The sequence below is a fragment of the Oryx dammah genome, unplaced genomic scaffold, assembly GCF_014754425.2.
Source record: "Oryx dammah isolate SB20612 unplaced genomic scaffold, SCBI_Odam_1.1 HiC_scaffold_20, whole genome shotgun sequence".
NCBI lineage: Eukaryota > Metazoa > Chordata > Mammalia > Artiodactyla > Bovidae > Oryx > Oryx dammah.
In genome coordinates, this window is record NW_024070204.1 from 39829898 (window position 1) to 39857184 (window position 27287).

The window sequence follows — 27287 nt, forward strand, 5'->3', positions numbered from 1 at the left end:
GCTCGCGCCCGTGGCCGCCGCTGCCCGCGCCGCGGCCGGCCGGGTGTCGGAGCGAGCGCACGTGCGCCGGCCGGACCCAAGCAGAGGGAGCGCCTGGACACTGGCGAGGAAATGGCTGGAGAGGCGCTGTTCAGGGGTAGGGAAAAGTGCGGGGCGAGTTTCGCCCCGAGAGGGGAGAGCAGAGAAGGAAAGGCTTTCAGGACCGAGAGGAGAGAGGGAGGATCGTGAGCTAGGTAAGGCGGCCAGACTTAGGCCTCGGGAGGAAAGGGGACGGGGCGGGGCGTGAGGGGGGGCAGCGGTATAAAACACACCCGGAACCGGTTGCGAGTTTATTCTGAGGTCCGGCTCGGAAGTGTTCACACCTGGAGTGTGGCGCGGGTGGGTAGAAGGTGGAGCCCCACCCCCGACAAAGCCGAGCTGTAAACCGGTCTTAACCCCGCCTCAGCTGCACTCCCTCCTCCTTTCGCCAGCGGCCTAGGCTTCGCGAGCGCCAAATCCTCTCGGTTAGCTCCGCCCTGCCATTAGAGGAGGGTGGGCGGGGGCGTGGCCCTCCCGCTCTCTAGTCTGCGTTTAGGCGTCCGCGTCAGCCGGAGTCCGACGCCGTGACGCAGCACGTCGACGTAAGTGACGCGCAGGCCCGGGCCGCTCCTCCTTCCCTGAGTGAGTGCCGGCCCGGTCGGGGAGGGGGAGAAGGGGGAGGGAGGGGGAGGGAGAGGCGACCCGGGAGTCGTTGTGGGCCGCGGGCCGGACCGGGTCCCGGGAAGGCGGGAGCCAGGGACGGGCCGAGGGGCTTGGCGGGCCGTTAGCGGGCCGCGGCGGCTGTAGGGTCTCCTCCCCTGCCGGACTTGCGCGCCCCGGCGCTCGGAGCCTCCGGCGCTGTGCCCACCCCGCTCCAGCTCGCGTCTCCCGACTCCAATTAGGTCAGGCTCGGAGTCCCGCGGCCGCGGCTCCGGCCCCCAACGCGCGGCGGCCGCCCGGCTCGCCTTTCTTTCTTCCCTCGCCTTCCTCTGCTCTTGCCTCACCCTCCCCCCTTCTTTCACGTTGCTGGGGTTTTGTTTTTTTTGTTGTTATTTTATGCTTTAGGGGTTTTGTTCCTCAGCCCGAGCTCATGGGTGTACATTATCATGCTCCTCTTTTGTAGAGCAACCGGACGGCCATGGAGGCCGAAGAGACGATGGAATGCCTTCAGGAGTTCCCTGAACATCATAAAATGATCCTGGACCGATTGAATGAACAGCGAGAGCAGGACCGGTTTACTGACATCACCCTGATTGTCGATGGTGAGCAGGGTGGTCGGCTGAGGAGCTTAGTTTGTGCCTTCAGATCTCTTCCCTTCCCCCACCTGCCTTTTTTACCCACCTTCTGCAGACTACCTATCGAAAGTCTGTGGAGGGTGTGCTCTCGGACCCGAGGACACTTATCAGTATCTCTTAACCGAGACCATGCTGCAGAAGGCTGGTCACGCTTTCCACGTAATCATGGCATTTTAACTTCTTGCAGCCTTTTCAAGTGTTCTCATTGCACACTTCAGTGCAGGATGAGGGTGTGGGTTAGGGAGGATGTCTCTGAATGTTTGGTTAGTAGATTTCTGCTGCTAAGCTGCTTTGAGCAGTCACTCACGGGAGTCATTTGCGAAGTGTCGATTCTTTCTAGTTTCCCAAATGGTCTTGGAGGTAGAATGTGAGAGACTCCTTTGCAGCACTGGTACCCGCTTTTATAACCCCCAAAATAGAATGGGGTATTTACCAGTCTTGAGAGTTGTCATTACAGTGGAGACAAACACAGCTTAGGTGTCTTTTCTATTTAGTTAGTGAAAACTGACTTCTTAAGGCAAGCTAATCTTTGTTATAGGTCTGCTGTAAGTTGAGTTTCCTAATAGGCATCCTAAAGCGGTTTTCATAGCAAACACACCCAGCTTGGTGCTTATTCTGTGGCTTTTTTTCTCTTTTCCGATGATATATAACCTTTTGAGTTAAGTTTCTATTTAGCAGTTTCAACTGAATAGGATATGCTTTTGACTTAAAGTGGTACCTCCTGAAATGTTGTAAGATGTCCTTTATAAAATTGACTTAATAAGTAGGGCCTCTGAAGTAAAGATCTGGCTTCATGTCTAATCGAGATTCAAATTTGTCAAGATAGCTGCCCAGAATATAGTTTTTAAAATTATATTGAGAAATATTTTAATTTAATTTTTTAACTTGTTTTATTATACTTTTTGTGAACATGATGATTTCGTTTTTTTTCTCTAGGACACCATTTTAAGGCCCACAAGGCTGTTCTGGCTGCCTGCAGCAAGTTCTTCTATAAATTCTTTCAGGAATTTACTCAGGAACCTTTGGTGGAGATAGAAGGTAAATGCTTGTTTTAAATACATTATTTAGCAAACATTATAATTTGATGAAGTTTTTTAGACAGTAATTTAGTAAAATACCATGAGAAATAGGTACGAATGGTTCCTGTTAGGTGACTGGATAAATTGTTCTTTTGACACCTGAGAATTCTTACTTTTAGTAACGTGCTTGGTAAAATGATCTTCCAGGATAAACTTAGGTTAATGGTATTTGTTGGTCTCTCAAACGAGTCTTTTTCATAGCTAAAACCAGTGGTCACTGTCTTCTGAAAATGTATTAAAAGTGAATTTCCATCTTATTTAGTGGCGTTATGTTTTAGACTGATCAAGATGCTGCAGGTCTCTGTATTAGCATGACATGCACAGTGTGAAATGGGCTGCTATAATATGGGAAAGGCTAGGAAAGATGAACTAAAGTGACATTTAAAGGAAGTTCAAGTGGTTGTAGAAGGTCTAGAATGGAAGGGGTCATCCACAATGTCCTAAAATAGAAATTGTTATTCTTGTTTTTTTTTTTTGTATTAATAGTCCACCAAATGCTAGGTATTATGCTGTGTTGTTTGTATGCATTTTCTGAGTTTCACAGCTGTCCCTGAAGTAAGTTGTTTTATTTCCAATTTACATATCAGGGAACAGGCTCTAAAAGGTTACTTACCTAAGGTTGCCTACCTAGCAAGGGATTCAGTTTATGCTGTTCCCATGCTTTTGTTTTCTGCTACTATAATACTTAGCTCTCTACCCCCAATCCAAAATTGTAGGAAATAAATCAGCTTTCTTACATAAATACGGGGTTCTTGAATTTTGGTTTTGTATCACTTTCACTATGTATATATTCTCTGTTATGAACGGGTTGCCTATAAACAGTATTCCCTTGGAAAAATTTGGTGCTTAGGGGAGTAAAGACTGAGAGTTAAAAGATCCTCTTACTTTGATAATGCCAGCTTATTTAGAGTTCTAACTGGTATCCATAGATAGATTATCTTTTGATATCTGTGATGGAGAGAGCACAGGCATAACAGAAATCCTCAAAAATACTAAAGTGAGACTCCAGGATCCTATATGGTATTTCTATTACAAGGCAAAGTTGCATCCAGGTATTCACCTGAGGTACGAGACCCAAGAAAGGTTACTTTACCTCAGTTGCATATTTGCTGCTTCATCTGAGAAGTGTGATTGTTAGTAAGCTTGTACTAATGATTAATTGAATTAACATGTGCAGAGTGCCTGGTGTAGTGTTTGGTGCATTGCCAAAGTTGACTAAATTGGGGCTATTTATCAAATTTAATACCTGTTAATAGCATGCCAGATCCAGGAAATGAGAAATTGATTAGAAAGACAACCCTTAAGAGAGTTTCCAAATTTAATCATGGGTAGGCAACAGGTAGAAGAGTGCAAAAAAAAATATATTGCAGGGAATTTTATTGCAGAATGGTGTAAGAAGGGAAGAAGGATGAGTGGTTTAGTAGCTTAGAGAGAGGAAGAATTTCACAGAGGAGGTAACTTCTGGGCAGAATCCTAAGTCAAAAAGTAAGTGGCCAGGGCTAAAATATGTATTGCTGGTGGAGCGTGGAATACTGACCTACCTGAAGAAGTAGGGTCTTTTCTTCTCAAGAGTAATCACTTTGGAATTATTTTTTATATTTCTGATGTGCTATGTCCATTATAGGTACTTCTCTGATAGTTCAGATGGTAAAGAGTCTGCCTGCAATGCTGGAGACCTGGGTTTGATCTTTGGGTCAGGATCCATTATAGTATAGGACACACAATCTTCAGTATTTAAACTGTAGAAAGTAAGAAGCAGACATGTAAAAACATTCTTTGTTTTTATTTGTCAGATCCAGGTTTAAAGAATCAATTTGGCTCAGTGTCTTCTTAAGCCTTTAACTTTGAAATTGCTTTACTACTATCTGGCTAGGTCACCTGGCTGTAGAGAAAGCCCTGGGCATGCACTTAGAAAACCTGGGTTGTAGTCTTAGTTTTACTGTTTGTTAGTTGTGTAACACTGAACATCTTCCTTTTTTTCTCTTTTAATTTGCAAATATGTCAAGTAAATTTGGATGATGTCATGAGCATTTTGAATATTATGTTTTAACACTCTGCGATCTGTTAGAATCTCAGGAAAATGCTTTGGGTTTTGTTACTGTTACTGATTTGATTGTGGTTTATTTTGTTTTGGCAGTCAACCTGATTAGGTTCAAACTGCCTGTGTGGGCTGTGGATCCAATTCCAATTTAGTTCTTAACACCTTTGTTCTGTTTAGGCCCCAGGTGTGCCCACCTGGGTGGTAGTCCACACACAGTCTAATTCTCAGAGCCTTTGCTGTGCTACCTCCCAGACTACATACACAGGCTTAAAGGACTTTTCACGCTCCCCCTCCTGATTTTCTCTATACTTTATCTCCCCAGAGCTCCCTTTCCTGGTCCTCTGGCTGGAAAACTGGGAATTTAGCCTCTCTGTGGTCTCCTACATTTTCTGTGATAGAATCCATATCCTGGGTAAAATGGTGAGAGAGGAAAATAACAAGAATTCTCCATCTCTTCAGATGATTGTCTCTTTCCTAGTTCTCAGCCAGAGGAACTTTGTCATAGAGTTTAGGTGCCTGCTTGGTGGCAGCTAGCCACAGTTATGCAGCATTCTAACTGGGGAATAGCTGAGAGAGGAATAAAAACCAGTTATTCTCCCCACCGTCACACATGCTCCATCTCCTTTCCTGGTTCTCTAGTTCTCTTGGAACTTTTTCTGTCAGCACCTACTACCCAGTTATGGGAGTTTTACTGTCCTCAGGCTGTGCTATGGAGGAGGAAAAATATAAAACAGGAAACTCACTGCTCTTTGAGTTCTTTTTCTCTCCCCAGGCTCTTTGCTGCTATTTTTTCTTCAAAGTCCTTTTATATTTGTGTTAGATGTTCTGTCCGGGGTCTTTAGTTGTATCAATGGAGAGGGTAGGATGGAGCATGCTTTCTTCATCGTAGCTAAAACTGGAACTCCTATCTGTAAAATAGTGATAGTTCTTATATTTAGCAGCACATGAGAAGCACCAGAGGAGCTTTTGCAAGTACTAATAGCCAGGGTTTTTCCCCAGATCAGTTCACTCTTTGAGGGCTGAAGTCCAAGCATCTGTCTTTCAAAGTTCTCTAGGTCCTTGTCATTCAGGGTGTGGTCTGAGGATACATGGCATCGTGTGAGAGCTGTAAACTCTTAGGCTCTACCCTAGTTCTACTGAATCAGAACAGAATCCTCAGATGACTCCTTTGAACAGCAGAGTTAGGACAGCACTGCCCTAGGATAAGTCCAGTATGCAGCCAGTGTCGAGAACCACTGCCTTAGGGTTTTGTAAAAGCAAGCCTATATAAAGGGAATTTAAATTGTACTATGTTCTTAAGAGTATGAACTGTCGTAGATGCAAGCTGAGCCAGCTCTCTGCTTTTTCTGTCTTTGGTGAAGTGTGTTATCTTTGATGAGGACTACAGGTTCACCTTTGACTTAAAATTGTGTTTTCAACTGAGAAGCATCCCAGCTAAGCTTTGTGACTTAGATTCACACCATATTACATCTTCAACAGACAGTCATTTCCTTGTTTGGAACACAACCTCCTTCTCCTAAACCGAGCTTCCAGTTTTCCAAATCCATTCTTTACTTCCCCTGAAACCACAGATCCGTAAGCACCTAGTTTCTCTCAAACAGCAACTCTGCCCAAAATTTTAGCTCCTAATATCAACAGTGAAACACTCAAGGACATGTTCATTCATCCTATTTGAGTAGGAGTTTTCCACTAGTTGGGGAATTCTATAAGACTAAAGAAATTCCAGAATGCCCTCCACCCCTTGGAAAAATGACCCAGTTTAAGGTGTTTGTATTAACATTTTTCTGAGATACCTTGTTTAAAAAATTGTCTTCTCTTGCACACTTTTATTATGAAAGGAGTAAGGAATTGAAAAAATGGGCTGAAATTTGAAAGTTAGCCTACTAGTCCTGATAGAGTATAAAATATTTTTGCAGGGCTGTGCATTACCTACCAACCCTGGGCAGGTGTTAGGTGTTGTAAGTTTGGCTCCGTTAACTAATTAGTCAGGTCCGTGGTTTATTCCTAGGACCAGTGTTGAACTGGCCACGTAAGAAGCAACTTGGTGCTTATAAAAAACAGTTCACTACCCCAGTTGTGATTCTGGAGATGAGGAACCCATGCTTAAGTCACAGGTGACTCTGATTAACCAAGATTGGGAGCTAAATCCACAAATCCTTGAAGGTCAAATGTTTCTTGAAATTACTAACTTTTAGAATTTCCTAAGGTAATCCACTATGTGTATGCCGCAATACTCCCAGTGGGGCCTGGGGCAATATCCTATAACCAAATAATAATAATCCAATGTATTATTAATAAGCAACATAGCTTATTAAAATTTATTGTAAGTTGGATAAAGATTATAAATAGCCTCATGTTAGTTCAGATCAAATTTTGCTGCCACATTTATTGGAAACTTGGTTTTAAGAGATGTGGGGGACTTTGTAAGTATGAGTAAGAGATTGCAGTCCCCTAGTGAGTGAGACCATGGATATTCAGATTCTTCCAAGCAGGAATATTCCTTAGCATCATCCTGTTCAATAATCTTTCTCGTGGACTTCGAAGCCAGACCATCTAGATTTGATTCTAGTTTTATCACTTAATAGCTATGTGACTTTGGCAAGTTACTTAGCTTTTCTGTGCCTCAATTTCTTTAAAATGGGGATTATAATAGTACTTCATAGGGTTGTTATAAAGATTAAGTCAGTTGATAATTTGTATTTAGAGGCATAGTATATATATGTATATAGTGTGTGTATTTAACTAAAAACCAAACTTTCATTCTACTTCAGGAAAAATATACACATTTATAGGAAAAATTTTTGATTCACTTTTAAATATTTGGTCAAAACATCTTAAAAAAAAGGAAGCAAAATCTAGTTGTCTGTTCCTCAGGCTACTCTTGAATAACATGGTCAAAAGACAACCAGGAGAGGGACTTCCTGGGTGGTCTAGTCCCTAACATTCTGTGCTCCCAATGCAGGGAGCCCAGGTTCAACCTCTGGTTCGGGAACTAGATCCCACATACTGCAATTAAGAGCTTGCGTTCATAATGAAGATTGAAGATCTTGTGTGCCACAATTAAATATTTTTTAAAAAGACAAAAAAGACTAGGAGACCCAAATAAAATTAACCTTCAGTGAATCCAGTTATTTTTAGTTGCTTATTTGGTATCATGTAACTTGGTGAAGTTACATTGTATTCTATAGTGCTTTTCAGTATTCATATTGTCAGGCAATTTGAAGATGAGTTTTCTGAGACTCAGAAGTTCTAACTTGTCCCACATTGCACAAGTCATGGAGTGCCTAGACTAAAACTTGAAAGTTCTGACTTCCTGAGTGATATTTTTCCTTACACAGATAGAGGATGGTGGATATTCCACCAGCTTTCTTACTGTTGTCTGGAAGGCTACATTCAGGTGTATAAATTGCATTGAAAGGACATAAAAATATATTTATATTTTTTTGGCTGTGCCAAGTGGCTTTTGGGATCGTAGTTCCTAGACCAGGGATCTAACAACACATGCCCTTGGCAGTGAAATCTTGGGAGTCTTAACCATTGGACTGCTAGAGGACATTCTTGTTTTGTAATTGTGCATATTGTGTGCAGTTTGGTCTTAAGGCATTTCTTAGCATAAAAAAGCCTGTAAAGAGGTTTCTCTTTGTTCCTGTCAGTAGCTTTTCATACCTCGCAGTAGCAGACTGAAACAATATTGCGTAGCATTGAAGAGTTAGGGGAGTACAGTATCATTTGGGGCCAAAATCTAAACACAGAACTTGTAAAGAAAGCTTGGAATTATGGAAGCTTAATTCTGAAAATGACTTTAGCCTTTATTTATACCAAATTTGTGTGCTTTCATTTTAGGAAGCTTTGTGTTAGATACTGTGGGGTGAGTTTAGACAGAAATTTTCTTCAAGTAACTTGCAGTCAACAGTTGTCTATGAATTTTAACTATCAGACTAGGTTCAGAGTTCAGCCTGAGGGAAGTATTAAAGAAGGTTCATTAAAGACGTGGAATTAAAATTGGGCCCTCAAGGGTCATAGAATTTGTCCAGAAATAAAGTGATTAAGCATTCAGGAAAGGAGGGTGTTAAAGGCAAGGAAGTGCTTAGAAAGTGAAGGGTTTGAGAATCAATATATAATGTCGGTTTGATACATTTTAAAATTTGGAAGGGAAAAGTAGTGGTAAGTAGAAAAATAACGTAAAGGACCTTGAAATAAAGGCAGAACGGTACTGAACTTTATTTGCTAAGCTGTGGAAAGCTATTGATGATTTTGGAACTGAGTTGACACAGAGCTCCCTGGCAAGAGGGGAACTTCTGATGTAATAGTTAGCCCATTTGTGTATTTGAGTGTTAGATTTACTGTTCTGTAAGAGCCTTAGGAAATCTTTGGGAAAGATCTTAAAGTAGTTTGCTAGTTAGTGTTGAATTTGGCTACAATATTGTGCTGTAAATAAGAATTCTACCCAGAAGTTGTCTTCTAAAATGACAAATGCTAATCAGTTTTCAAACACTGGGCTTCTTTTTATTCCCATTACTAAATGCTATAAGATTTGAATCAATGTGAATACATGTTAATGCACATCCTTTTTACAGGTGTTAGTAAAATGGCCTTTCGTCATTTGATTGAGTTCACATATACAGCAAAGTTAATGATACAAGGAGAAGAAGAAGCCAATGATGTATGGAAAGCAGCAGAATTTCTACAGATGCTAGAAGCTATCAAAGCCCTTGAAGTCAGGTAATTATCTCCTGAATGAGGCGCAGATAGTTACTTTCAGTCATGTTCACCCTGACTTAGTCAAGAATTTATCATATGTGTCATGTCATAAAGAACTGATAGTTTGAAGTCAGGAATATATTTAAGGATCTGTAAAGTTCTTGGAAAAGGAAATGCAACCCACTCCAGTATTCTTGCCTGAGGAATACTGTGAACAGAGAAGCCTGGCAGGCTACAGTCCATAGGGTTGCAAAGAGTCTTATATGGCTAAAGCGATTTAGCACACTTAGTTTTACTGGTTACTGGTTGTTCTTTCCCTCACAGTTGATTTCTTGTCCTTACAGTAAAAACTGTCCTAATATTAACAAAGGCAGCATTTTTTATTTCTAATTAAGTAAGGCATGCTCATGCTCAGTCGTGTTCAACTCGTTGTGACCCCATGGACCTTAGTTCACCAGACTTCTTTGTCCATGGAATTTTTCAGGCAGGAATATGGAGTGGGTTGCCGTTTCCTCCACCTAGGGACCTTCCTGACCCAGGAATTGAACCCATGTCTCTTGCATCTCCTGCATTGGCAGGCAGATCCTTTACCACTGCACCACCTGGGAAGCCCAATAAAATAAAGGAGGGCTAAGCAATTTTTAAGGAGTTCTCTGGGTTCCTATACACTGTTCTGTGGAGTCAAGTTGTTAATTATTTGTACCAAGACTTAGTCTAAAAAATGCTTGGCTTACAAAGATTGACATGGTATTGTTTAAAAATAAGTGAGAAAGTTGGTGAAGATATAAGAAATAGGCCAGGTGAGGTGATAATCAGTGACGTTAGAAATACGGTGGCAAAAATATATGCCATTTGAGTCTGTACTTGCCAGATAGGCTAAATGTAGCTCTGAGTTCTGAAGCATCTAGTATAAAAGAGGGCTTCCCTGGTGGCTCAGCTGGTAAAGAATCTGCCTGCAATGTGGGAGACCTGGGTTCAATCCCTGAGTTGGGAAGATTCCCCTGGAGAAGGGATTGGCTACTCACTTCCAGTATTCTGGCCTGAAGAATTCCATGGACTTGATAGTCCATGGGGTCTCAAAGAGTTAGACATGACTGAATCTCAGTTACATTATTTATGGTTATAGGATGAGAACAAATCAATTGCTTAGGAGCCATTCTTGGTATTAAAACACACAATTTCTCGTAGGAATTTATTAGGAAGACATTAAGTGGTATCATGAATAAATATTTCAACATCTTACATAATGAATAGTGGCACTGTAATGAGTGAGTAAGAACAAGAGCTCTGGAGACAGGCTGCCTCGAAAATATGTCAGCTCTGCCACTATGTGGCCTTAATGAAATTACTCCACTTCCTGTCAGCTGCGCAGTTTCCTTATCTGTCAGATGGGGATAATAAAGGACCTTTCTACATAGGATTATTTGTGAGGGTTGAATGAATGAATGTAAAGTGCTTAGCCTGGAGTCTGGCATGTAGTATTGGTGGTAGCTCCTGGCTCTGTTTCCTAGGACCCTCAATATAGGTCATTGGTAAAACATGAAGGTGAAGTTTGGTAAAAATCGTTTCACATAGGACAAAATGATTTAGTCTGACTCCCTGATGTGGTTCAGTTAGATGTAATTTAGAATAATTTAGAAATAATGGAACTGTAGTTATCCAAAAATACTCTTTTTCCTAATAAGCTTTTAATTAGTTTGCTGACAGAGTTCAAGATTAGACTTTTCTGATAGGAGCTTGGTGTGTATATATTCTCTGGTGACTAGCATCCAGCACATGGTTTGTGTGCAGTAAACATTTATGAATGATTAAAACCAGGCCGGCATTCTTCTGCAGAGAGAGCTGAGATCTGGATGGCAAAAATAAAGGTGTGTTGTGGATATGTACCTGATTAGATCATACTGTGTTAAAGTGGAGGTAGATTTGGCAGCATCAGATTTCTGGTTAAATCCTGTTTGAGAACTCTCTGAAAACAAGTTCTGTGTGGTCCCTTTGCTGCTTGGGGTAGTGAGTAGCATCTCACTATAGGGAAAGCCCTGAGTAGCAGAACATCAGAACATATTCTCTGACAATGGACAAGGTTGGATTTGGGAGGCATTTAACTGAGTTTATGTGTCTAGTCAAAGGGTAAGAGCAGCTGGGTACAGCCAATAAGACTGAGGTCCTTACAGTAAGTACAGCCATCAGCGCTTGCCAAGATAAATATGTTGGCATGTTGAATTGTTGATGAACCAGTTACACATGCAGTATAGCCTGAAGAGTTCTTCAGGAAGATAGCAGTATTACATATTGGCTGTTTTTAATAGGTTATGTGTATGTCAATATTATACAATTTAGGAATAAAATTGCATAATTTAGTTGTGTTTAAGTCAACCGGTGAAGGCAACTCTATGTTGAGAAGCCTATTGTATAACTATTGCTTATCGTATATCTTTTGCTTATTGTATATCTTATTGCAGATAGAGAAAGGTGAATAAATGCTCTTCTAGCATTTGTAGTATGCATGTATTTTTGAAATACAGTGGTAAACTTTTTGAATGGCACTGGAAAAGATTCTCAGACCTTATTTTGCTGAAATTGCATCATTGTTTTTATTTAAAACTGTATGAGAAGGTTCCTGTTACTTGTTAGGAAACAGCAGTTGCCTTATAGATGTTTTCTTTCTCAGCTGTTTGAAATATAATTGACATAATATGGTTCAGTCATTTTAATGTTTGAAGTTTGTTAATTGTACACCACCACAAACATTCCCATCTCCCTATGTTTTCTTATGACTTTGCAATCAGCCCTGATCCCCAGCCCCAGGCAACCAATGATCTTGATTTTTATCACTGTGGCTTTATCTTATTTAGAATGTCATAGAAATGGCTTCCTCTATTGTGTAGTCTTTCATGCTTGACTTTTTTCACTTGGCCTCATGCTTTAGAGGTTTGTCCATGTTGTTGTGGGTTCCTTTTTATTGCTGACTGTTACTCCATTGTATGAATATACCATCTGGGTTTTCCTGGTAGCTCACATGGTAAAGAATCTTCCTGCAGTACAGGAGACCTGGGTTTGATCCCTGGGTTGGGAAGATCCCCTGGAGAAGGGAATGGTAACCTCCAACCAGTATTTTTGCCTGGAGAATTCCATAGACATAGGAGCCTGGCCAGCTACAGTCCATGGGGTTGCAAAGAGTCAGCCATGACTAAGCGACTGACATACACGATCTGTTGATAGACATTTAGATTTTATTTTCATTTTTTGGCTGTTACAAATGAAATGGCTATGAATATTTGTATGTCTTTGTATATATAGTTTCATTTCTCTCAGTAAATACCTAGAAGTGGAATAGCTGGGTTGTATGGTGGATGTGTTTAGTTTTTTTTAAGAAACTGCCAAACTGTTTTCCAAAGTGATGAGCCATTTTACATTCCAGCTTGTAGTGTATAAGAGTTCCAACTGCTCCACAGCCTTCCTAATACTTGATATGATCAGACTTTTATTTTAACCAAGTTGGTAAGTATATAGTGGTTTTAATTCGCATTTCCCTAATGACTAATGATGTTGAGCCTTTTTTCATGTGCTCTTTTGCCATCTGTTTATCTTCTTTGGGATATCTTTTGCCCATTTTTAAAGTTGGGATATTGTCAAGAACTGTGACAGGTGTGAGATTTTATCCTATTTGCAAGCTAATAAGTTGGCATGCCACAGATTTATGGATGTTGGCAGACATGAAACTCATGAGTCAGAAAGGACTTTATTTCTTACAGCATACAGAACAGCCTGAAGTTCATGTTCATATCAATTTTTCTTGCCTCCATACCCCGAGTCCCTTGTGGAATAATGCAGTCACCTTGGTGTGTACTGTGCTCTCAGTGGTTTACATCACAGTTGAGAAACTCTGGGCTTTAGGAAACCCAGATCTTTTGTAACGAGTTGCAAGCAAACCTGCCCAGGTTTTTCCCCAGAGGGGCCATTATCTTTATTATTCTGGACAATAAATAATTGTCCTCCATTCTGGAGGTAGAAAAGTTCTATTTTGTGAGGTAATTTGCTATATAGACAACTTGGAAGACAGAACAAGACTGGCCTTATGTTTGTGTATAAGATATGCAGAAATCTGAGGGATCCATGGAGAATTTTCTTCCACAATTTGGTTTTTCCGCACTCCGCTTCTGTGAATTTTCTCATGAGTACGCTGCTCCATAACCACTTGGATTAATCTGACCAATAGGGGACTTGGACCAAATCCATTCAGTTTTTCTCACACTGGATTTAATTAAGACAGCTGTTTCAGCAGAACACCAAGCAGCAGGATATGGCCACCCTGCTGTGCTGAGCTTACCTGTGCACCCACTCCTCTGAGGTCCTGCACTAAGCCAGCTGAGTAAATCCCTAGAAAGCCAGGTGGCTTTCTCCTTTAGTTTCTGTGTTGGCTTTCCCACTTAGCTGTAAGCATTAATCTGAGTATAGCAAGATGTTTTAGCAATTGCATAGTCTCATTATTGGTCCACAGGGAGGACATCTAGGGCAAGTGTAGCCTCCGTAGAACCTTAGCTGGTGATTTGAGGCCAAAATGAATACCTTCCAGAGCCCAAGTGGTATCATTGATCACATTGTGTTGAGTCAGGCACAGATTTTGTACCACCTTTTTATTTGAGTAGCCTCCTCATTTTGGAGAGATATATGGTCATCTGAGAACTAAATTGAAATGCCAGTGGTGTTTCCCTAAACATTGAATGGTGTTTTCTTCCCACTGAGAGTTGCAAGGCATTTATAGGGAAGAAAGGAGGTTAGTACCTGACTTCATACAAGAAGTACAGTCCTTGGAACACATAGGTGCTTTTGGAATAAAGTGTTGTTTACAATTTGTTTGTGCCCTGAAAGTGGGATGACCTTCTTCAGTTTGCTCACAGGTTGATGTCACCAGCATGGCCTCTCCTTTTCCCAGCTCAGCTTCAATGATTGTGTCTAGGCTTTGTTTTTAGAGAGAATGTCTAAGGGCAGCCAGTTTAATCCGTTCTGTTTATCACGAGCACCTGGATGCCAGCTGAGTGGCAGTCAGGTGCCTCATGAACTGAGCCTCAGCTTTGGTAATGGTAATGGACAAACATCTGGTGTTTTTGCATGGGACATGTAAGTCTTGGCCATCCCCTGCTCTTTGCAAAATCCTTCCTGGTAAAGTTGAGGCGGTGATTGAGTTGTCAGAGTCCTTGGTGTGAGACGACAGATTGAGGAGTTGCAAGTTGCAGCACTTGAGGAAACCTGAACGAGAGCCTTTTCCTACCTGAGGAAGACTCAGAGCTGTCCTGAAGGACAGAGATCTCGAATGTCCCTTCCTCCCCTGTACCTCCTGGAGTCTACGAGATTTTCTCTCCAGGTTCCAGGGTGGTGGTTCTCCCTCTACTCCCACAAAACCAGTGTGTGCCATTCTAGTAGCTGTAACTTAACCCCATTTCCAGTTCTCTCCTTCTCTTACCCAGACTTTTCATCTGGAATGGTCAGGGACAAGGACATTTTATAAAACTTAAGATAGCTATTATGTCTTCCACCTTGGGTCATGAGGACCAATCTAAGAACACTTGGCAAGCAGTATATTCAACCAAGTAGTCATTATGTTTAGGATCCAAGATGACGTCCATTCCATAAGAGAATCCAGATAGCTGAACTGGAACTAAGTTTAAATCTGCTAGGCCCACTTTTGACCAGGCTGACCCCAGGTTGCCATTAGGCAGAAGGAAGAAGATCGTGTCTAAGAATGCAGCAGACCCTGCATTTCCACTGAGATTTATATAACTTCCCACTCCATTTGCCTTGATCGTTTACCCAGGAGGCAGCCAAAAACAGATGGTTCTGGGGATAGTGGGATTTGATGACTAAACTGCCTTACTGCATTTTTGGACAAGGCAGAAGTGAGGGAAGTGGAGTCAGAAAGTCTCTTGAGTCAATGTTTGAGAAAGTTGCTGCGGTTCTCTGCAACACCTGTATCTGGATGGTAGAAAACTTGAAAGGTTCAACAGTACCTTGACTAACAGCCAATTGAGTAGCATCTGGTGCGTCAGTATCAGACTGCACGTGGTCCAGAAAGCTAAACATACGACACAGCTTAGTTTCAGGAGCCCTATGGTGTGGCCAGAACCAGCTGCTCAGACCTGAACAGCAACAGCATACCCTGAAAAAGTGTTAGTAGTTGAGAGGCATATAGCCTTGAGATGGGTCAAAAGGTTTAGTGTAGTCAGTCTGCCAGGAACAGCTGGAGACAATGGCCTGTATGATTTGGCCTCATTCACCATAAGACAGGCCAACTTCTGGCCAGTGTCACAAGTCTGGAGTAACGTCTCCCTCAGAAGCATAGGGCCCTTGACTTTCTGCTCAGTCTCTGATGGTGGGTGTGTCCCCATGTTCAGAATAACGTGGGACCTAGGCGATGGGGATGGAAGTCTGGGCAGTATAGGTTGATAAGCAACTTGATTCCAGTTGGCATCATTAGAGAACAGGCCTTTACCATGAGTATCTAAACTACTTACTCAGATGGTTGGATCAACAGCTCTTTGTCTCCATAGTTTTGACCCTCAATGTGGTTGTCTTTAATCTGCCAAGATTTCCAGGTCTCCCAGACAGCTTGGCCATTTGCAGTAGTCCAGGAGTCAGTAAAAATATCTCAAGGTTCATTGTGGAGAGTTTCGTCCAGAGTGACGAATACAGCCTTGAGTTCTGCCTTCTGAGCAGAGCAACCACTTTTGGTTTTGCAGAGTTGGTACTGAAACTGAGCATCTGGCAACCCAGTGAATACCATCAGCCTTCAGCTTAGCTAGGCCACCAGTGAATGAAAAACCCCATTGATCTAGTGGCTTTCTTTGGGCAGCAGGGATGCTACCACTTTTTCATGTAAAGCCAAGAGTTCAACTGCTTTCTTGAATGTAACTATTTCTTTGTGACCAGTGAGACTTGTTAGGCACCTTTTACCTTGATAGTCATTAAGTTTTAGTTAACACTCCCAAATGGCAATATCAGGCTGGAGAGCCTCAAAGCTTCCATGGATCAGGCATCACTTTTAACAAGAATCAAATAGCACCTAACCCTTTCTTGTCAAAGTGAGTGCACCTCATAGCCATGTCAAGGAATTGGCAAGTCCAAAATCCAAGGACTGACTCTGGGGAGACAGCCTGCCATTAGCAGAAGCTGTAATCTGCAAAAAGTGTCAGTCTCAGAGACTTAGAGCTCAGAGAGGTCATTAGACTAGGGGGTCCCTGAAGGTAGGGAATGTGCCACAGTTAGATGGAAACTTCCAGTGCAGCCTCTTGGTTGGAGGCCCACTTAAAAGGTGCTGCTTTGCAGATTGACTGATGTACAGAAAAAAGTACTGATAGAGTGCCCAGGTGAGGCACATGCTTTCCTTAGTACCTAAAAATCCAGGGAGATACTGGGCCTCATGTTTGGGGAGGAAGAGGGAGAAGGTGGAGAAGCTGTTTTTTGTTGTTGTTTTTTTTTTAACTGCTGGAGGGAATTGAATGTTGTGAATCTGCCTATCTAGTCCCAAGAAATTTTACTTGGTGAGCAGTCCTCTGAATTTTGTTGGGATTTATCAGCAGTCTCTGGACTTCCCTGGTGGCTCAGATGGTAAAGAGTCTGCCTGCAATGCAGGAGACCCAGGTTCAATCCCCTGGGTCGGGAGGTTCCCCTGGAGAAGGAAGTGGCAACCCACCCCAGTATTCTTGAATGGAGAATCCTATGGACAGAGGAGCCCGGTGGTCTGCAGTCCTTGGGATCACAAAGAGTTGGACACAACTGAGCGAGTTTCACTTAATCACTTATCACCAGTCTCTGCTGGTAGAAGTGTTGTGACACTATAGTCAGGGCTTTTCAGACGGAGACTTCGGGCTTGCCAGTCAATAGGATATCAGCAATATATACATCAAGAGATAGAAACACTCGTGCTAAATCCTGACGCAGCTACTGGTGGCTAATGTTAGGGGAGTTTCTTCCATTATGTTTTCTCTACATGTGGCTTTTCTCGATTGAGATGGTCCATCACTGGTACTTACGGGAAAGTAGTAAATGCCCATGTCATACCAATCCTGCTGTGCATTCAGATGTCAAAACAATGGCAGTATATATTGTGTTGGCCACAATGTTTATTCGAGTTTTTCTGTAACATCAGTCCCACCCAAAGGACAGCCTCCCTTTCCTTCTGTGACCTTGCCCAAACCCCAACATTTGAATGCAAGCACTTATCTCTGAGGATGAGAGATGGGATGGTGAGTTGGACATCTGTGGACGATAACAGAGCTGTGGCAATTTGTGTCTTTACCATCCTTGAGTTTTCCTCAGCATGCTTGGATGTGTATAGTGTCTTCACTATTTGCCTTTGAGAGCAGGGAAACTTTGGCTTCAACCATAATTCTCCTCCAAGCAGGTTAAGTCAAGTTAGGGGCAAAGGGAAAAGGTAGAAGGGGAAGTGCTGTGGAGAGAGAAAGTGACTGTGCCAGTGAGCAAGATACATTTTGGTTTCCAGCAGCACCTGAGCTGCGAGTGGCTCAGCCAGACAAACCTCCAGTGTTTTCATCCCCCTCAAAGCCCTGTGTCAGGCAGAAAGGTCATTGCAGACCCTATCAGTGTCTGTCTGGGAGTTCTCTTGATTCAACAGCCCCCTCCACATTGCTTTCCACTTGGGGCCACGTGGTTTATGCCTCTGAACTGACTGAGACTTGACTTCTGCAGTGATTGCTTTTTCAAAAGAGTATACCTTTCCTTATTCATAGGTACCTGTTTTCGTTTCCTGGGCTGCCATAACAGAGTACCCCACACTGCGTGTCTTTACACAGTTCTGGAGGCTAGAAGTCCTAAACGAAGCTGTTGGTAGGGCCACAGTCCCTCGGAAGCCTCTAGAGAATCCTTCCTGCCGTGACTTGACTTTCTCCTTTCTCGTAGGCTGGTAGCCCCAGGTGTTCCTTGGTTTGTGACAGCATAACTCCAGTTTCTTCCTCCATCTTCACATTGCCATCTTCCCTCAGTGTTTTCATATGGCCTTCTCTTCTTTGGGTCCAATGTCCTTCCTAGGAGGACATAGTGTAGGGTCTGCTCTGATGACCTCAACTTGATTACATCTGCAAAGACATTCTAAATAAGGTCACGTTCATAGTTATTGGGTCAGGACTTCATCATATCTTTTGAGGGTGCACAGTTCAACTCAGAGCAGTAGGCAAATAAGTAGAGAACCATTTATTGCCCAGTTGACCATACAATTTGGTAAACGTGTTTGATGCCAGCTCCAGTAGACTTCCTCAAATTCCATTTGCTCTGTGAGGTCTCATCCTTCCTGTTCCAGAAAGTCTTGTCTTTTTCAGCATCCTGTTCTTGGTTGCCAATATCTGGCAAGATCTGTGAGGGATCAGAGATGTTACCCTACTTGCAAGCCAGCAAATTATCCTGCCACGATTTCACGGATGCTGATAGAAGATAACAGGATTTGTAGGTCAGAAAAAAGGACTTTATTACTCTATTTGTGCCACTTTTCCCTTCCTCAAGTCCCAGAGGTGACATAAAGTGGCCTGCATGTGGTTGGTTTTCACACAGATGAAGAAGCCCCAGCTTGGGAAACCAAAGTCTTTTAGAATGGGCTGCAGACAAACCTGTCTGACCTTTGTCCCAGAGCAGGGACATTATTATATATGGACAGTAAGTAAAGCTGTCTTCTCCAGAGGAGCCACTCTGTATTCCCAGGCTGTTGGCCTTTCTGCAAACACCTTTGAAAAATAGTCCAGAACCAAAGCTGTCTTCACAAGATATGCAGAAACACGAGGGACTCATGGGGAATTATCTCCCAACAGTTGTCTGAAGAGATTGAGTTTATTGAATTGTAAGAATTCTTTTTATAGTCTCTATATAAAACCTTTGACAAATATGTTTGCAAATATTTTTCTTCTGGTTGTGGCTTACCTTCCTGTTAACTATGTATTTCAAAGGACAAGTTTTTAATTTTGATGAAAACCATCTTACCAATTTTTACTCAGAGTTTTTGCTTTCTGCGTGTTACTTAAGAAATCTTTCAATGTTGCAAAGATTTTTATCCAATTTTCTTCCAGAAATGTATAGTTCTTACATTTAAGTCTATGATCCATTTTTAATTTTTTTGTGTATGTTAAGTGAGTAAGGGACAATGTTTATTTTTCCTATATAGATAGCAATTGTTCCAACACTACTGTCATGTTTTCGCCATTAAATTATCTTGGAACCTTTTTTCAAAAATCAATAGACTATACACGTGTAGTCTATTTCTGAACTTTATTTTGCTTCGTTAATCTCTGTGTCTATCCTTTTGCAAGTCAGATTGTCTAAATTTTGTAGCTTTATAATAAGTCTTGATATCAGCTAGTATAAGTCTTGCAATCTTGTTTTCTGCCTTTCCATACAAGTTTTATTATCAGCTTATCAATTTCTTCCAAAAAGCCTAATTGGATTGATTGGTCTTAGAGAATTTTTAAACCCCTGTGTTATGTATTTCAGAAACAAAGAAAACTCAGCTCCACTAGAGGAAAATACCACAGGGAAAAGTGAAGCAAAAAAAAGAAAGATTGCAGAAACTTCAAATGTTATCACTGAGTCGTTGCCATCTGCAGAATCTGAACCTGTTGAAATTGAGGTGGAGATCGCCGAAGGCACCATCGAAGTGGAAGATGAAGGCATCGAAACGTTGGAGGAAGTGGCTTCTGCCAAGCAGTCCATAAAGTACATTCAGAGCACAGGTTCCTCTGATGATTCCGCTCTGGCATTGTTGGCAGATATTACCAGCAAGTACCGCCAAGGCGATAGAAAGGGACAGATTAAAGATGAAGACGGCTGTGCCTCTGACCCCACAAGCAAACAGGTAGAAGGTATTGAAATTGTGGAACTTCAGCTGTCACATGTGAAGGACTTATTCCATTGTGAGAAATGTAACCGTTCATTTAAATTGTTTTACCATTTTAAGGAACACATGAAATCACACTCCACTGAGAGTTTCAAGTGTGAAATATGCAATAAAAGGTATCTTCGGGAGAGCGCATGGAAACAGCACCTCAGTTGTTACCACCTTGAAGAAGGTGGAGTCAGTAAGAAGCAGAGAACTGGGAAAAAAATACACATATGTCAGTACTGTGAGAAGCAGTTTGACCACTTTGGACATTTTAAAGAGCATCTTCGAAAACATACAGGTAAGGAACAAATATTTTATATTAGAAGTTTATTTTTTTCCACACTCATTTCAAGCTGAGTGTCTAAATTCTTTTTCAGCATATAGAAACCATTTCGTGTGTTTCCTAATGTGTAGGCTGAGCACAGTGTTTTTACAGTAATAGTTTGTTGATATTGATGCTATCAAAGCAAAATCAGTATTAACTTTGAAGTTAATTGTCATTCTTACACCTTGCCGATTTTTGTATTTTTAAAAGATATACATAAACACTGTTTGTAATTATTATTAAAGATTATTAATTATGAAATTTTAATTATATGAAACTTCACTGTTAACTGTTTTTACTTTATCTGCCTTATGTTAACACATTACATAGATGAATACATTTACAAACAATCCCAAACATGTTTATACCTTTGCGAACATTTGCTTATCTGTTTTGACCTGGTTGATAGGTAGGCAGTATTTGCCCATCTCCCTCATCTCTCCAAGGCAAACATGTCAGGACTGGTGGACAGCCAGAGAGATGAAAAGGGTAAGGTTTCTGTACTTTAGGTCATGGAGATTTAGCATACCTACCTTCAAGGAGTTGAAAGTTTTGTGAAAAGAGACAAGCAGGCACAGTCAGCTAAGTGCTGATAGAGGTAAGCGCAGAGTCTTATGGGAATGCCTGCTTATGCTGTTTATGGTGGAAGACAAGGATTGCTTCCTAGAGGGTTTATCCTGTGATGATTCTCAAAGGAAAAGGAGTTAGCCAGGAGACAAGCCCTCCAGGCAAAAGAAGCTAAGTGTACAGACATGAGGAGAGAAAAGTCACTCATATGGAGTAGTTGTTAGCAGGTTATTATGGCTGGAGAATTGGGTCCAATTAGATGAACGCCAGGAGATGCAGCTGAAGAGTTTTGGGGCTGACTATGATATGCACTTTGGCATCATGGATCATCTGCCAGTGGTTCAAGGACAGGAGAGAGAAAGTGATGGGAGATGAGGCTAAGATCATATAGTTATCTTAGATAAATGCTCTAAATAAGTTAGATTTTATCTTGGAAGACTGGGTCACTTTTAAGAAACTTTTAAGAAATTTAACCCAGGGAGATTTCTGATTAAATTTATGCTTTAGAGACAGAGAACTGGCAGGATTGGAGTGGGTGAAGCCTACTGAGTCTAGTTAGGAAGTTGTTTGAGTAATCTAAACAAGGGTGAGGAGTTGAATAAAGGCACTAATATGGTAAAGGCTTGAAGGCGTAACATGAAGTAGGCAGAGTCAACAGGGTTTGGTGATTGGTGAGATGTGGAGGTAAAAGAGGGGCTTCCTTGGTGGCTCAGACAGTAAAGAATCTGCCTGCCAATGCAGGAGACTGGGTTCAATCCCTGGGTCGGGAAGATCCCCTGGAGAAGGGAATGGCAATCTGCTCCAGTATTCTTGCCTGGAGAATCCCTTGGACAGAGGAACCTGGTGGGCTGCAGTTCATGGGATCACAAAGAGTTGGACATGATTGAGCAAGTAAGGGGTAAAAGAGGTGACTCCCAGCTTTCTGATTTGGGTGGCTTAGTGATCAAAAGTTTATTAAGTTAGAAAAATAGAGAAGGGTAAAATTTGGGGATGAGGGGAGAGAGCAGATATACTGACAGCTGTACCTGTGGGACACCCAGTGTGAAAGAAAACCTAGATGACCTGTAACCATGTTTTCAAATGATTGTTGCTTAGTTTTCCAAGGAGGTAATATGGAATTGTAGGAAAAAATGTGGGTTTGGAAACCAGAGTTAGATTCAGGCTCCAGGTTTTTTTGTTTGTTTGTTTTGGCCTGACTGTGCAGCTTGTGGGATCTTAGTTCCCTATCAGGGATTGAATCTCGGGTCCCACAGTGAAAGCCTGGAGTCCTAAGCACTGGACTGCCAGGGAATTCCCAGGCTCCATTTCTGACATTTGTCAGCCTGATGAACTTGACTGGTCTCTTTATCCTTGGATCTCTCTCCTTATCTGTGTAAATAAGAATAATGACACCTACTTTACAGGGTTGTGACAACTAAGAGAAATTGATAAAAGCACTTTGAAGATTGTACTTTTTATACATCTAAAGTATAATTAATCTGTTACTGTTTCTAGACTAAGAAAGAGCATACAGTACAGTGTTACAGTATTTTGAAATTTTTTTAATATGTGAAACATTCATGAATGTACTTTTTTTTTTTTCCCCCACTGTGACTGCATGGGATTTCAGTTACAGGCATGCCCTAATTTACTTCATCACTCATGATGATACAATTGTAGGTTGTTGCTAGTCTTTTGCCATTCATTACAAACTGTGCAGCAGTAAACATACCTGTACATAATTTTTGTGTACATGTTTAAGTAACTTAATTTTTGACAAGAGTTGCCAAGTCAAAGGATATGTGCATTTTAAATCTTGGCAAATATTATCAAATTGCCCTTTAAAGAAGTTAACAATTTTTATAGGCTTCATTTTATAGTGAAAAATTATACACTATTAAAACCGTTCTAGTTAGCAATATTCCACCATTTGTGGAGTTGCAAAAGGGTTTCTATACCAACAGTAATTCTAGGTGATTAGGTCTTTTCTCTCATTAATTTTTTCATCTTATGAAAATTATATAAAAAATAAGCTATAGTTGTTTTTTCAGGGAAAAAACACAGCTCAGAGTTATTCCTTGACTGTGTCGGGTCCACGTGAGTATGAGGGTCACGTCTGGGACCTGATCATCACTGAGGCTCCACCTCTGAAATCTTAGTCCTGTTTGCTCCAGGCATCATCCTTTCTCTTGACTTCTGCTTTCCTTCCTTTGGCTGTGGAATTCTACCTCATTTAACCTCATTTAGCCTTCTTGTCCTTCTGTATCCTTTAAACCTCATTTGTTGCCCTGTTTCTGACTTCATCTTATCCTCCTCGTGTACTTCCTGAGTCACTTTTTCTTGTACTCTAAGCACATTTCCTTGGCTTTTGAATCCTACATCCTGGAATTATTGTAGTCATTTACTTCTGCTCCCTGCTGAGCACTTGTGGCAAAAATTCTTATCAGTAAGTTAGGCCTTTTGGTTTCTGGTTTATAGCTTTCCTTTCCTAATTGCCATTCTAGACCTTCAGTGCAGTGCTTGAGCCCCTGTCCACACCCCAGCTTAGCTGTGGAGAAACCTGTGTGGTTCCTTCATTGTCTCCTTCTCTTATTACAGAGAAAGATATTTTCCTGTTTATCAAGGCCAGTCCTGAATCCCACATCTCAATGTCTCCTCCAAAACCATGTTTCACCTGTCATTCCTACTGCTCTCTCCTTCTCCACTGGTTCTTTCTCCCTTAGCAAATAAGTAATGATTCTTTTCTGGCTGAAGGAACCTCTTATTGACCTGTCCCCATTGAGCCACTTCTCTTTACTTCCAAGCCTTCTTGAAAGAATTTCTGTACTGACTGTTTTAATTGACTTGCCTCACTCACTCTCCCTTACCCCCACTGTAGCGTGGCTCCTAATTGCCCCATACCACTCAGTGTTCTTGCTAGCGTACCCCAAACTCCTGTTGTTACCCTACCTGTTGTTTCTGTCTGGTTCAGCACGGTTTACTACCTCATCTTCCTGAAACTTCTTCCTTAATTTTCCTTAGTGTTCTTCTGTCTACCAGATTTTGCCACTTTGCTCTGAGTACTTCAAACTCACCAGACTCAAAACTGAATTTATAATCTTCCCCAGCATACCCTACTCCACATCTCCTTAAACATCTCTGTTTATTCTGGTTGGTGTTCTAAACCAGCGATCTGGGAGTCAGTATGATACCTCCTGTCTTCCTCCTCACCTGCCATACTGTTTTACACCTCTTTGCCTCCTCCTGGAATAAACTTTCTTTGCTGAACTTCTCTTAGTCCATTTTAGGCAGAATTCATCACTCCTCTGTGCTACTACAGCCCATTTCTCATTGCCCTCTTCTCTGTAACAGGCTTTCTATGGTATATTTCATTTGTTTATGTCCATGTATTTCACCTTCCTGAAATACCCTGGCCTATGATAGGAAACTTTTAAAAATAAAGACAATTTATCTTCATTACCTAGCACATGGCTTGGCAATACAGTAAGTGCTCAAAAATTGCTGTGGAATGGAGAGGGCTGCATGTCCCCAAAAAGGAATTTGACTTTGATTTTTATCTAAGGGAAAATACACAGTTTTTTAAGAAATGCAAAGGCATGGAACAACATTCAGATCCAAATTTTTATTTCTTTGCCAGAGCACAGTTATAAGAATCATTAAAAACTTGTATTTCCACCTCTTAGAATAGTCTTTTAGATGTGGTGGAAACATCCAAGTTATAAATTCTGCTCCTCCATTCAAGACAGTCCTATCAGAATTACCTAAAAAGAAAAAGATGGTTTGCATTTTCTGTTTTTCTTGATTTGTCAATATTTTTTTGTATTCTAACAGGTGAAAAACCTTTTGAATGTCCAAATTGTCATGAACGATTTGCTAGAAATAGTACCCTCAAATGTCACTTGACTGCATGCCAGACTGGAGTGGGAGCGAAAAAGGGGAGAAAGAAGCTTTATGAATGTCAGGTATGTGTGGATGTGGTGTACTCTGTCCTGAGCAAAGAAGTCTGTGTAGGAAATTGTTAGAAGTGACAAGTAACAAGGCTAGACCAAAAGTATGGCGCTGACAGTTCAGAAAGAGATAAGAGTAAAGAACATAACTGTCTTGCTTTTATAAGGGAAACTGTTGTTTTTACCCAATCCTAGATGATACCAATGTTATTAACATTATGTCCTAAGTAACAAGTAGTATGAAACTATGGTTATTCTTAACCATAGAGCTGTCATTGGAATTCTGGAGTGGGGTGAAAGAGGCAGACCAGCTGTAATAGACTCTTCCTCCTTGGTTAGTGTTTTTATTCCAAATGGTGAGATTATTCTTAATGTTGATATTATATAAGAAAGTATAATAGTGTTACTTTTATATTCCTAGAATTTATGACATTTAAACAATGAAGGAAATATTAACATGTTTCCCCAAAAGGATTTAAGTTGTTAACTACAACAGCTAAAAGGTCAAATAAACAAAAGATTTATGAAATCCCTTAGACTATATTACAGATGTTATATTTATAACATATTCAGAAAAATCTGCAACTTTTTCCTTACACAGATTAAATGCATCCCATATTTCCTTCAGTTTGAATATAAGTGTTAACACTTAACTATTTGGTTGTTTCAGGTCTGTAATAGTGTGTTTAACAGCTGGGACCAGTTCAAAGATCATCTGGTGATACACACTGGAGATAAACCCAACCATTGTACTCTGTGTGACTTGTGGTTTATGCAAGGAAATGAATTAAGGAGGCATCTCAGTGATACTCATAATATTTCAGAGCGCCTGGTAACTGAAGAAGTTCTTTCAGTAGAAACACGTGTGCAAACTGAACCTGTGACGTCAATGACTATTATAGAACAAGTTGGGAAGGTGCATGTGTTACCACTGCTCCAGGTTCAGGTGGATTCAGCACAAGTGACTGTGGAACAGGTCCATCCAGATCTGCTCCAAGACAGCCAAGGGCACGAGCCACACATGAGTGAGCTTCCAGAGCAGGTCCAGGTAAGTTACCTAGAAGTGGGGCGAATTCAGACTGAAGAAGGTACTGAAGTCCATGTAGAGGAGCTGCATGTTGAACGGGTAAATCAGATGCCAGTGGAAGTACAAACTGAGCTTCTAGAAGCAGACTTGGATCAAGTGACCCCTGAAATCATGAACCAGGAGGAGAGAGAGCCTACCCACGCAGATGCTGCCGAGGCTGCTATAGAAGAACACGAAGATGCTGAGGATTTAGAGACCAAATCAACAGTGGATTCCCAAGCTGAAAAGGCAGGAAATGAGAACAGAACACCTATGCCAGTTTTAGAATGAAATAACAAATGCATATATTTTTAAATTTATGTGTTGGGTTTTTGAACTGATGATGGGCAGTGTGACTGTCCTTATGCTAACAGACATGTGGACCAAAGTTAAACTCTTTCCTGTTGTGCTGAACTGTTTCTATGGAAACAGACTGATTTCCCCCCACTTGCCACAGAGGAGGGATCTTTCCCATAAGTGAATGGGAAGCTTTGAGAAGTATATTTCTGGAAAACTTAAATGGATTATATTCTTATTATATAGTTGGGTACGAATGTATATTTTCATTGTGGTAAGAGTTCTTACTCTCTTTCCCTGGTCATGTCCTTCCTCAAGTTCCCCGCCCCCCGATGTTGTAAAATCAAACGTAAAATCATTAGAATACAAGTTGATGTATTCTGATGCATGTTAGAAAATTTGAATATATAGGAAACAAGACTGCATGAAGAAAAGTGCATTGTTACTGTGCAGTTAAATTTTGGCTTCTGGCTTCCTTTAGTTTGAACAACATTCTTGTCTGCCCTGATTGATGGTCATAGACGTCATCTCTGCAAATGGTGGTGGCAAATTGCTAGAATGTTTAAAAAACACACACACATACACCCATGTGCCTTTTCAAAACCAACTAAACTTCTATAAAGCATCTCTAGTTCTTTTAAAATTTGTGTTGTAAGCAGTGTAGGTGATGCTGTAGTACTTTATATATTTTTTCTTATAATGAGAGCTACCAATTCTTTTTCACTTAGGTTGAGAAATTTCATTTAATGGCAGCTGAAGGGCCATTTTCAATTGGGAAAATTCATTTATATCTGTGGTAAACTTTATTTTGATGAAAAGTTGCACTAATATTTTACCACCAGATGAAAACAAGATGAGCATCATTTAAAAATTAATGTATTTAAAATAAAGTACAGAGAAAAACATGTATATAATATATCAGGCTTTGTTTTGAATGAATCTTTTCCCCCAATCCTTAATGTAAAGATCTTGTGCTATAACTTTTAAAGCCATACAAATAAGAGTGCTAAACTGTGGACTTTAAAGTAGGTGTGTAAATATTTTTAATCAGTATTACTTGGTAAATAAAATATAACAACAACAGAAAATAAACCAA

The 27287-nt window shown here is 41.1% G+C and overlaps 1 protein-coding gene across 7 annotated transcripts; it reads left to right on the top strand.

Annotated features, from left to right (window-relative positions):
• On the top strand, positions 1-27287 carry ZNF131 (zinc finger protein 131). 7 transcript variants are annotated; one of them, XM_040262435.1, is made up of 8 exons: positions 1-233; positions 1142-1280; positions 2250-2351; positions 9011-9155; positions 19623-19983; positions 20086-20308; positions 24713-24843; positions 25499-27287. In XM_040262435.1, exons 2-8 carry the CDS (start codon positions 1157-1159, stop codon positions 26183-26185), a joined length of 1773 nt encoding a protein of 590 aa, XP_040118369.1. In that variant the 5' UTR covers positions 1-233; positions 1142-1156; the 3' UTR covers positions 26186-27287. The 7 variants fall into 7 exon arrangements, with proteins under 7 accessions (XP_040118369.1, XP_040118366.1, XP_040118367.1 ...); XM_040262436.1 differs by lacking the exon at positions 1-233 and adding an exon at positions 441-660; XM_040262438.1 differs by lacking the exon at positions 1-233 and adding an exon at positions 707-920.

What these genes read in the sequence shown, in the direction of transcription:
- ZNF131 (XM_040262432.1), top strand. Translation starts at nt 1,157, where the DNA reads ATGGAGGCCGAAGAGACGATGGAATGCCTTCAGGAGTTCCCTGAACAT. An exon ending in GCATCTTCGAAAACATACAG is followed by an intron (nt 20,309 to 24,712) that starts GTAAGGAACAAA and finishes GTATTCTAACAG; the next exon opens with GTGAAAAACCTTTTGAATGT. An exon ending in AGAAGCTTTATGAATGTCAG is followed by an intron (nt 24,844 to 25,498) that starts GTATGTGTGGAT and finishes TGGTTGTTTCAG; the next exon opens with GTCTGTAATAGTGTGTTTAA.